Source organism: Humulus lupulus, chromosome 2, assembly GCF_963169125.1.
Source record: "Humulus lupulus chromosome 2, drHumLupu1.1, whole genome shotgun sequence".
Taxonomy (NCBI): Eukaryota; Viridiplantae; Streptophyta; class Magnoliopsida; order Rosales; family Cannabaceae; genus Humulus; species Humulus lupulus.
The window spans coordinates 295,141,812-295,154,175 of record NC_084794.1 but is presented as its reverse complement, the minus strand read 5'-3'; the positions used below and the strand labels follow the sequence as shown (position 1 = coordinate 295,154,175).

General features: G+C 34.9%; 1 protein-coding gene across 1 annotated transcript; it reads right to left on the bottom strand.

The window, feature by feature from the left end:
* Positions 1–7,384: 7,384 nt before the first annotated feature.
* Positions 7,385–11,734, bottom strand: LOC133819936 (1-aminocyclopropane-1-carboxylate oxidase homolog 1-like). The gene is made up of 3 exons (XM_062253322.1): positions 11,093–11,734; positions 8,602–8,923; positions 7,385–7,865 (listed from the first exon to the last, which is right to left on the bottom strand). The coding sequence occupies exons 1-3, from the start codon at positions 11,662–11,664 to the stop codon at positions 7,608–7,610; spliced, it is 1,152 nt and encodes a 383-aa protein (XP_062109306.1). The 5' UTR covers positions 11,665–11,734; the 3' UTR covers positions 7,385–7,607.
* Positions 11,735–12,364: the final 630 nt, after the last annotated feature.

Here is a 12,364-nt window from a genome sequence, read left to right as displayed (position 1 = left end):
GGCAGGTAGGCATGAATAAATTCTTACAAGCAATTGCAATTCTTTTAATTTGTAGATTGTTGTGCAGTAGATGAGGCTGAAGACTGAAAATTGACGGAGGATGAAGCTGGCCCAGGCCCAGCACTTGTAGGATCATTGGTCATCTCTACAAATATTTTTAATACAAAAGATAAATATTAGATTAGAAAAAAACATTCACACTTAAAATAAATATTAAAATGTATTAAACTACCTGACTCAAGATACTCTGATGTTTGAAGCGCTTCTTCTTCTTCCATATATTCTCGAGTTATGATGGGTTGATGTGATCCGCTCCACCAGTTATTGAGACAAATTAATGCTTCGACCATCCTTGGGCTTAGTGAGCTTCTAAAAGGATCTAAAATTCGACCTCCTATAGAAAATGCCGCCTCAGAAGCAACGGTGGTAACTGGTATAGCTAACGCATCACGAGCCATGAGTGACAAGATCTTGTACTTGCACCCACTACTAGCCCACCATCCCAAAACATCAAAATTCTCAGTTGGTCGCTCAGGTTCCTCTTCCAAATATTTATCGACCTCATTTTTTGTCACTCCATCATCCTTCTCCAATCTTCGTGCCATAAACTCATCATGCAAATTTCGTGACTTCTTGTTGGCACTAGGTCGACCACTAACAGGCATGACAAATGTGGATGAAGAACTAACAATAGAGGTTGATTGTAGCTGAGTCATAGATGCCGATAGATGAAGACTTGATGCTGTCTCATTATATTGATCAAACATTGCCCGCATTGTCTTCTCTACCTTTTTCACCATCTCTTTGCATGTCATCTCATCATAAGTAGCACTAAAGCAATGACTGAGATAGTCAAGCTTGTATCTTGGGTCAAGGACCAAGGCAATTAGAAGTGTCTCATTGCAATTATCAAGTTTTCCCCAATACTTGTCATACTTTAGTTTCATGCTAATTGCCATTGTCCTCAATAACTCATTATCATCATCGTCAGCTATTAAGTCACACAGTTCTTGTTGCATATTGGAGATCTCAATGAAGTACTTATTAGCAGTAACATAAGTAGACCCACTAAACTTTAATGTTACTTCGTAAAAAGTCTCCAAAAACCTCAAAAACACTGAAGCATTTTCCCAATCATCAACAGTGGGGGGCCCCTCCTTTGGTATTCCATTTTTGTCAACCTCATCAAAATAATTCATATAATTAGCATCTCTTTTCATCCTGTCAAATGCCTTCCGAAATTTCATTGCACAATTGAGCATTAGATATGTGGAGTTCCATCTTGTTGGGACATCTAAACACAAAAGTCCTTTACATTCAATCTTTTCCTGTATGACATGCTCCTTAAAAATTTTTAGCCTAGCAGGAGAAGACCTAACGAACCTCACAGCATTTCTAATTGCTGCAATTGACCCATGTTTTTCCTTCAACCCTTCAGTGACAATTAGATTCACAATATGAGCACAACACCTCATATGTAAAAACTTTCCATCCAAAATTAGGCCTCGCTCTTTCTTCTTGAATTGTTGCCTCAAGTATCTAATGGCAACATCATTAGACGAAGCATTGTCTACCGTAATGGTAAACAACTTAGAGATGCCCCAATCTAAAAGACATAAGTCGATCTCATGGCCAATGGTTTCCCCTTTGTGATCTACCACTTGGCAAAAATTGATAATTCTTTTCTGATACTCCCAAGAATTATCAATCCAATGAGCAGTGATGACCATGTAATTCAAATTTTGAATGGAAGTCCAAGTATCGGTAGTAATCGATATCCTCTCACGACTCAAAATATTTTTCAATGTTGCCTTCTCCTCCTTATATAACTTCAATACATCTCTAGCAACAGTCATTCGAGAAGGGATCTCAAACCGAGGTTGGAGTGTTTTGACAAATCTTTTGAACCCTTCACCCTCGACATGTCTAAATGGCAACTCATCCAACACAATATATTGTGTGAGGGCTACCCTACAAGCTTCTTTGTTATAAGCTACCGCTACTAAGTTTGTCTCCCCCTCTTTCCCTCCCTTTACATTCTGAAAGCTTAAAGTCTTTTGTCTCTGCTCATCAATCTTATACGGACTTAGGTCGCATACTTTCTTAAAATGGTTCCACAAATGACTGGTCCCATGTTTTCTACTGTCGCATAAGAAGTCAGACCCACAATAATTACATATGCACTTGGGGGGAGGAGACTCTTCGTTAGGATCTGTCGAGGGTGGATGAGGATCTTCCTTAGTAAAATGATCCCAAATAGATGACCCTTTTCCCTTTGTTTTCCCGGTACTACTAGCACTAGGGATGGGGGGAGGTCTAACCCTCTTTCTACTAGCTCTAGTTTTTCTACCCTGATCATCAGTAGGAGGAGTAGGGTTTTCAGTTTGAGTGAGAGGTGGTTGATCTTGAGCATCTATTGGGGGAAGAGTTTCATCTACCTCATCAATATCCATTACCTAACAAATCAATAGAAATTCAAGTAATTGTTATTGCTAGACAAAAGAAGATACTATAATAAACACAAAACACACACTGATATACACACAAAAAATATACTATTGCAATATTTTTTATGTATATATTTGAAACTGATCAATCTTTTTTTATTTTTAGATAGTTTATAGGTGTTAGCCGTCCTAAAATTAGCTTCATTTTCTCCATTATTTCCTTCATTGATCTTCATTCTTATTCTACTATGTTTATCTTATTTTACTCTTCATGAATCATGTAACCACCATTTGCACTTTATTTTCCATACTTTAATATATACTAGATTTAGTCAACAATTTCTTCATGTTAACAAATAGATCAATCAACTGATAGCACTTGCTTATTTAGTAGGAAGGCCTCTCCCTTCATGTGTTGATTACAATATTTTTAAGGAGGCCCATAGATTGATTTTACATGCCCTAGACAAGGAATTTTATTAGATGAATAAATCTCTCTATTAAATTATTAATGTGTAATTTTTTCAATCATTAGGTAACGCATTCATTTTGTCAAAATAAAACAAAAATATCAAAGAACCTGACATATTATTGGCAATGCACACACACACCCTTTAGGCATTATTGGTAGAAAATTAACAAATAAATAAAGATTACATTTTCATAATTGTATTGTATGTCCACATAGGATAAACAAAATTTGACAGAAATGCATAAAACATTTAACATTTAATTATTAATTTACTCTGTACACATAGAACAAAGGAAAACTATAAAGATAAACCACATATCGGTCCATTTTCCATCTCTAGCTCTACAAGCAATTAAATTTCCCTCTAACCATATAAATATATATATATAAAATCTGATTCTGAATTATAAAATTCTAATCTAACATCTAACTTAACCGAAACTTTTCGGTCTATCCTAACATATATATATATATATATTATATATATACTAAATGTAAATATGTATTATGTACTGTGCTTACTGGACCGAGGCGAGGCGAGGCGTGTTGCGCCGCTGGTGGTGGCCAGTGGTGCCGCCGCGTGAGAGCTGAGGGAGGCGAGGCGAGGGAGGCTCCGGGGTCGTCTCGAAGGGTTGGGTCGGCGGCAGGCAAGGCAGTGGCTGGCACTCGGCTTCTCTTCTTCTCTCCTCCTTGCTGTTGCTGCCGTGCTGAAGCTTGAACCAAGAGCAAGAGGGAGGCTCAGCTCAGGCTGCCGTGGCCCGTGCACTTGATGTTGATGATGGTGGTGCTGCTCTGCTGAAGCTTGAACCGAAGGAGGGAGGGACGACGAGGGAGGCTGGGGCTGGGCTGGCTGCCGCTTGACTGAAACGAAGGAGAAGAAGAATAACCAAAAAAAAAGGGGGTCGGGTAAAGTTTAGGGTAAACTTTCACTTTCAGATTTTGATTATATTTATTTTTTAAAAAAATTCAGTCGGGTTTCGGGTTACATCCGAACCCGACAGCACATATATTGCAAACCCGAACTTGACCCGATTTTTTCGGGTTCGGGTCGGGTTAAACCCGATTTTGTTGGTTTTTTCGAAAAAACGGATTCTTCGGGTTCGGGTCGGGCGGGTTTTGCGGGTTTTCGGGTTTTGCGGGTTAAATGTGCACCCCTAACTAGCGCTACAACGCTAGCCTTTGGGCGCTATAGCGCTAGGCCCTGCCTCTTGGGGGTTTTTGCTTCTGCTTGTAGCGCCCTCCCAAGAGCGCTGTAGCGCTACTCTGTCTTCAGAAAGGGATTTTAGGGTTATTTGCAAGGGTTTTTGACCAAGGGTTTGGGGTTTGGTTCCACCACCTTGTTTGGTGGAACTAGGACTTCCCAGGGGCTCGGGAGTTGTCCCGAGGCTAGGTCCTGGGCTTGAGGTTTTATGATGACTTTGACCTATGGTTGTGTTTAGGTGAGCGCTAGGGCTCGAGAGGGATCGTGCTCAAGGAGTCAAGTGATCAAAGCTAGCGAACTGAAAGGTAAGAAAGCTGCACCCGGTAATATGTCTGTGATGGGACTAAGTGCTCCCGATATTTGTATTATATCAATGATGGTATCATGCCATGGGACACGTGATAGTGGCCTAAGAGTGTCGTACACAATATTTGCGCACAGGGCGCCGCTTAGCCACTTGTAGCCGAGGACAGCCTAATATTCACTAAGCTCGGTTTAAACGGGCCGGAGTCAGTGGGATAACGGAGGGAGCGGCCTGAGGGTGCTAGCCCTAGTTATCATTTGTGAACTGATATATGATATGAGTTGATATGTTTAGTATGTTGAACACTTGATTATACTGCATGACTATATGGTTGAGAACATGTGATGCAATATGAGATATTCATTTGTCTGTTGATTGCTTATGCTATGTTGTTGTGTTTTCTTGCTGGGCCTTGGTTCACGGGTGCTACGTGGTGTAGGTAAAGGCAAAGGCAAGTTGGACCAATCCTGAGATGGAGAGCTGCGAGGTTGAATGTACATAGCCAGCTGTTTGATCGCCATGATCGAGAAGTGGATCAGGATAGGGATTGCCTAACTGTCTGTTTTGCCTTAATATGGCTTGTTATTGTATCTAAACCTTATGACTTTTGTAAACGGTCTTCAAACTTAATATTTTTGGGATCCCGTGTAAACAGGAAATGTTTCTTAATGAAAATGTGGCTTTTGAGACCAAAGCATTTTAACCCTAGTTCCCTTACAGTTCCACTAACACGTTTTTCATTGAACGACTTGGTTAGCAAGTCTAGCACTTTATAAACACACAGTGTAGTGGTCCTGGCTATCCAGGGCGTTACAACTTGGTATCAGAGCCTTGACCCAGCCGGAAGTGTGGCCGACGGGGACGTCGGGCCCGTAAGGGAGGGTGATTGTGACAGTCAGAATCCCTTGATCCGTAAGGGGAAAGACCGGGTAAGCTGTGCAATCCCACATCGCCTGGGGAAGGTCAAGTGTAATGATTCTAAGACTGTGTAGGTATGGGACTACACAGTTGAAGATGGCTTAAATGGATTGATGGGTACTACCTATATCAGGAAGGTGCATCTTCTTTTTGGTAGCCCATCACTTGAGAACTCCATGGTTAAGCGTGCTTGACCTGGAGTAATCTAGGGATGGGTGACCTCCTGGGAAGTTTTCCTAGGAGGTGTGCGAGTGAGGACAAAGCACGCTGGAAAGATTTGTCTTGGTTTGTAGGGTCAGTCGTCATTCCAGAAAGCAGCCATAGTAACGTGGGGCGTCACATAATGGTATCAGAGCCTTGACCCAGCCGGAAGTGTGGCCGACAGGGACGTCGGGCCCGTAAGGGGGGGTGATTGTGACAGTCAAAATCCCGTGATCCGTAAGGGGAAAGACCGGGTAAGCTGTGCAATCCCACACCGCCTGGGGAAGGTCAAGTGTAATGATTCTAAGACTGTGTAGGTATGGGACTACACAGTTGAAGAAGGCTTAAATGGATTGATGGGTACTACCTGTATCAGGAAGGTGCATCTTCTTTTCGGTAGCCCATCACTTGAGAACTCCATGGTTAAGCGTGCTTGGCCGGAGTAATCTAGGGATGGGTGACCTCCTGGGAAGTTTTCCCAGGAAGTGTGCGAGTGAGGACAAAGCATGATAGAAAGACTTGTCTTGGTTTGTAGGGCCAATCGTCATTCCAGAAAGCAGCCATAGTGACGTGGGGCGTCACAGTAACGGTCTTGGTTATCCAGGGCGTTACAGTATCAATTAAATCCCTTTAGTTAGTTTTTTATTAAACAAAATTCTAATTTTTTTATGAATAATTTTGATATTTTTCTAAATATTATACACGTCCAAATATTATTATACATCATCATATTCTGTATAGAAATATAAAAAAAAAATCAAAAACTAAGAATTTTGTAAAAAAAATAAAAATAAAGAATTATATACTATTGTTTATAGAACTCAAAGAATTAAATGCTAATTTTTTTTGTTCAAGGACTAAATTGCTAAATAGTGAAAAACTCATGAGGTATTTCAGCTATATAAAATCCTTTTATTAAATCATATGGGATCTGGTGTGTTATAAAAGTAAAATATATTTACTTATTAATTGATTATGAAAAATCTATAATAAGATGTGCATTTTTACTTTATTAGTAGAGCAAGATCATGTTTTAGATACGTAAATCAATTATAATTTATTTTTTTATGATGGTGTCATTAAAGTCATAGTAGAATTCCTGCAAATTTTTTAGAAATTCTGAATAATTTATGGTGTCAAACTCAAAATTCAAATAATTTATTGCACACATGTTTTTTTAATACACGTGGAAAACAAATTTTTATTATTAATTAATAAAAAAATAAGGTGCAACTATTTTTTATTATTATTATTATATAAGTCTTCTATATATGGAAAGCATGTGATGTTTTTTTTTTGGAGAGAAAAGATTGCATCATATCAATGTTGCAATTAAACACATGTACAAAAATAAGAAGTAGCATATTCGTAAGTACAGAGTTTTTTTTTTAAACAAAGTTTACAAATTTATAATTAAAATTTATAAGTTTCTAACCATATGTTATAATTTTGTAAACAACATTTACAGATTAAATAGAAAATTGTAACAGATAATTACAAAACGGTAACAAACTATTATCCATATTTTTATAATTTTTGTAAAATTCTATATTTTTCAATTTTTTTTAAAATTTACAATACTAGGTGTAATTTTGCCTTAAGAAAATTGACAATGTCCTCACGTCCCCAATTCAGCACTAATTCAGGATCTCCTAATATTACAAATGAGATGTAAGACCATGACATCATAACATTATTGAAGCCTTAGTAAAATCTAAATTTTAGAGCCTATAATATTTTAATATATATTTTAACAATTTTTTTATAAATTGGAGGCTATTGGACTAAGGAGGTTCTAGGCCTAGGCTTCACCTGCTTTAGTCATGGCCCAACTCCGAGAATGGAGAGTCAACTTAAATATAATATTTCATCCTTATAACACGAGAATCATAATAGGTTTATCTTTTGTCATACAAGCGCACGTGTATAAACATTAGGAATACAAGAAAATATACATAAAAGTGACTACCACACTACAATATACCTAAAAAAATTCATCCAAAAGAAGAATGTTGTGAAGCATAAGCCACCAATGCACATTTACGAATATGATAAATCAGATCTTCATAGCTTCAAATGCTCTAGTGCAGAGATTCCATTGAGACCTTTCTTATAGTAATGTGCAACGAAGTCTTTCACGGTTGTTTCCCTATAACGTGGAGGATTTTCTTCTGATATCAACTCTTTAAGAGGCCCATATACTCTTGAGCTAATTTCAAGTTCACCAAATGCTCTGAAAAAACTTGCTATTGATATTCTTGGAACTTCATTTTTGGCCAGCACTCTGTGAGTGACGCTTATGAACTTGTCATTTGAAAGCAGCTTACCAATAAACCACCACACAAGTATAAATAATAGCTAGGGTTAGAATTTGAAGGAAAAAAAAATAAGGGTCTGATTATATATATACTCTTGTAAATAATCCTTTACAAAAAAAAAAAAAAAATGGAAATGAACAAATATTATTAAGCAATCAAATCACCAAGAATGAATAGGGTGGAGCTAGCAAATATATTATAGAGTAATGCTAGATGCACACTCAATTTGTACATAATTTTTACACACATGTGTTTAATTTTAGCCATAGATTTTATTAAGTCGGGTCACATCACTTTTAATTGTGTGGTTAAGATTAAATACACATCATTATATGCGTAAATAGTATGTACAATTTGAGGCAATAATGTGAACTACTATGCTATATGAAGCAATCAACAAAGTGAAGCACCAAGAATGAATAGGGGTGGAGCTAGCAAATATATTATAGAGTAATGCTATGCGTGTTTAACTTTAGCCATAGATATTCTTAAGTAGAATCGCATCACTTTTAATTTTGTGGTTAAGATTAAATACATGTCATTGTGTGCGTAAATAGTGTGTGCAATTTGAGTGTGTTCCGATCATCACTAAAAATAAAACTGGTTCGAACAATTTGACCTACATCCAACGACACTCTTAGATACCGAAGAACCTTGAGAAGCATATTTGTACTCTCAATAAAACATGTATAATTTTGATCATAAATGATTATAAAATTCAAAGATGGATAATTGTTTACCTGCATCAAGTCTCCAAGATTGATGACTAGGGCTCCATGAATAGGAGTGACATTGAACCAATGATTTTGATGAAGAACTTGGAGACCACCAAGTTGGTCTTGGAGGAGCACAGTGAAGAAGCTGCTATCAGTGTGGTCACTTGTGCCTATTACCAGCTCTGGTTGGGGGCATGGTGGGTAGTAATGGCCGAATGATAAGAGTCCATCCGCACAACCCATGTCTATGAGGTGTTTTGTGCTTAGTCCAAGGGCTTCTGATATGAGTTGGAATAGTGTCGAGCCTAATCTCCTTACTTTGTTTGAGTATTCTATCATTATGTCCCTAATCCATATGTAGCATTGATATTCAAAAGAAATATGTATATGTACTTGTGTATATTGTAAGTAATTTCAATGACATATGTATTTCTGTATTATAAATAATTTCAATAATAATTGAAAGTAATAAAATAATGCATTTGAAATTGCATAGATATTCCCTTATTATATTCCTAATCTAATGTAGGCACATATTAAGATTCATAATGATGTGCACTAAAATTATGCACCAAAACATTACACTAACTCACGTGATAGTCAGGTGAGATCCACTATTTTAAAAAATAGTGCTACGTAAGTTAGTGTAATGCTTTGATGCACATATTATTATTCTATGCTAATGAGTACACATAATAAAACCCAAATAATGAAATAACAAGTTCAAGGATACATAATTTTACACTGATTTTTTACTTCATATATATAAGTACCATTTATGACAAATTGATCTAGTTTCAAGATAAATTTAATTTAACCACACTTATCACAACATAAAAATTAGTATAAAAATAGGGTAAATAATAATTTGGTACTTTGTGTTTTATCGAAATACAGACTTGGTACCCTATGTTTTCAATAATGGTCATCTGATACCTTGTAATTTGAAATCGTACATATTTGGTACCCTGGACTCAAATTTGATCTGGAAAGACCAAACTCCCCTCAATTATATGAGTTTCAAATTCAAATTTAATTACTTAATTACATTTAATTAATGACAGTTTAGTCATATTTAGAAAATTTTATTGATTAAATTTGAGTCTAGGGTACCAAATTTGTACGATTACAAATTATAGGGTACTTGATGAACATTATTAAAAATATAGGGTATCAATTCTGTATTTCGATAAAATATAGGTTAATTACTTAATTATATTTAATTAATGGCAGTTTAGTCATATTTAGAAAATTTTATTGATCAAATTTGAGTTTAGAATTACAAAGTATGTACGATTACAAATTACAAGGTACTAGATGAATATTATTAAAAATATAGGGTACCAATTTTGTATTTCGATAAAACATAAAGTACCAACAGATTATTTACCCATACAAATATTCATTAATAATAATAATAATAATGTCTTCTTATTCACTTACAATGTCATTTATTTACAAATTCAAATTTTCATTAAGGATATATAGGAAACTTTCAATATCATATATATATATGTCTATACTAAATACAAACAACGTACAAATCTATTGCACATTTGCTTAATATTATTTATAGAATTTATTAATTATTTTTATTAAATTTATATTAATGTCATAAATTTTAAATAAATATCTTATTTTAATTAAATAATTTATTTATTTTTGTTAAGTTTATGCTTGTTCTAGTTTTTAAATTTAGGGGTGACAACAAGATATTATATATTATATGTTTAATGTAATATTAAATATTATACATAGATTTTAAATTTAAATTTCTTGCTAGTTTTTTTAAAAAACAATTTGTTGCTAATTGAGAGTATATCATATTATATGTTTAATATAATATTATTCTAATAAATGAATTTAATTTTAATTAAATTTGATTTAAGTTATAAAACATGTAATTCTATTATTTTTAAATATTTATTTTTGTAAAATATCTAAAACAATATCACATTTTAATTTATTTAATTATTTATTATTTTTGAATAATTATTATTATAAAATATTTAAAAAAATATCTTATTTTAATTAATTTATTTTATTTTATTTAAGTGCTTACAAACTACTATTAAATATAAACATATTTTGTTAAATATAAAAATATTTCGTTAAAATTAATATTAAAAAAATAGAAAATCGTTAAAACAAACAAAAAATTATATTATCTACTTGAGTAATGATATATGCACCCAAAATATACACTCAAATATTACACAGTGATGTGACAGTTTCGTCTAATCAATCACATTTATTAAAACTGAGACCCACTATTTTAAAAAGCAATGACACGTCACTGTGTGTAATATTTTGGTACATATTTTGGGTGCACATATGATTACTCTATCTACTTACGTATTATATAGAAAATATATAATTTATAGCTTACATCACTCATCTATACTTATTTAAAAAATAATAAAAATCCTCTATACTCAATTATATATCTATATAAATAAGCAAATTAATTATCTATATATAAAAGAAAAACTTTAATTTATTAAAAAAAAAATACCTGCAAACCGGTGGAAACTCAATAAGATCATCATCAGAAGCATTCGGATCCAAAGCAAAAGTCACTGTATCTCTCCAGTTAGTAACCGTACCGGAGTAAAGGTCAAAATTGGTATTGTACAAGATCTTGCGCGTGTAATCACGCGAGTACCATTGCTTCTTCACCTGAGGATCCAGCTCGTGAAAATCACGCACCCCACCGATCATCTTCTCCAGAACGTCGACCGGGATCCCATGGTTGACCACCTGAAAGAATCCCCAGTTCTCACAAGCAAAGCGCACTTGGTCAACCACGTCGGATCGTTGGCCGGCTTCGAGGTCAATCACGGGGATGCTCTCGTGGTCGGAGGCGGCGGAGCTGGGTTCATGGAGACGATGATGACGAGGAGTAGAAAAAGAAGAATCTTTGGTGTTGGGGTGAAGGAATATTCGGGGAATCTTAGCTAAGCCGGCGTCGACGAGTCCCTTGACGCCGGTTTGGGTGTCGTCTAAAGCTTTGAGTTCGGTTTTTCTGTCGTAAACGGCGGAATCCGCCTCCGTTGTAACGTCTCCGGCGGTGGTGGTCAATACCATTATTTCTGTTAATGTATATCTTTAGTGGGTCGGGGGTTTGTTCTCATATGAGCATTGCATAAATAAATTCTTATATTCTTTTTTGTTGGGGTGACAAACCATTATTTTTATTATTTTAAAATACACATATTTTATTATATTTATTAAATTTAATATTTGTTTGGTTATTGTTAGGGCTGAGCATCAAATTCGATAAACCGAAAAAATTGTGTGCACCGATCTTTCGAACATCAAAAAAACCGAAACCAATTAAATCAAACACCGAAAAAATCGCTAACGGTGCAAACTGCCCTTGTTCGGTCGCTTTGAAAATTTTGTGTGGACCGACCGGCGGAACCGAAACCGACCGAACAATATAATATATAATAATATAATATTATATAATTATTAATTATTAAAATTATTAAATAAAAATAAAAAATATGAAATTATGTTATATCTATTTATGTTTTAAAAATGCACAAAAATGGATTCCAACAATCCAAAATTTTTAGTTTTTTAACTAAAACTTAAAAAAAAAATTAAATTTTTTTTAAAAAAAAATAATAAATTTGGTTTGGTCGGTAAAACGGTCGGTTTTTGGATTGCACCAATCCGGACCGAAAATCGAATTCTGGATTTTATGTTATGAAAAAATCGCCCAAACCGACCGATGCTCACCCCTAGTTATTGTAGGTTAAGTTAAAGGTTGGTATAGGGT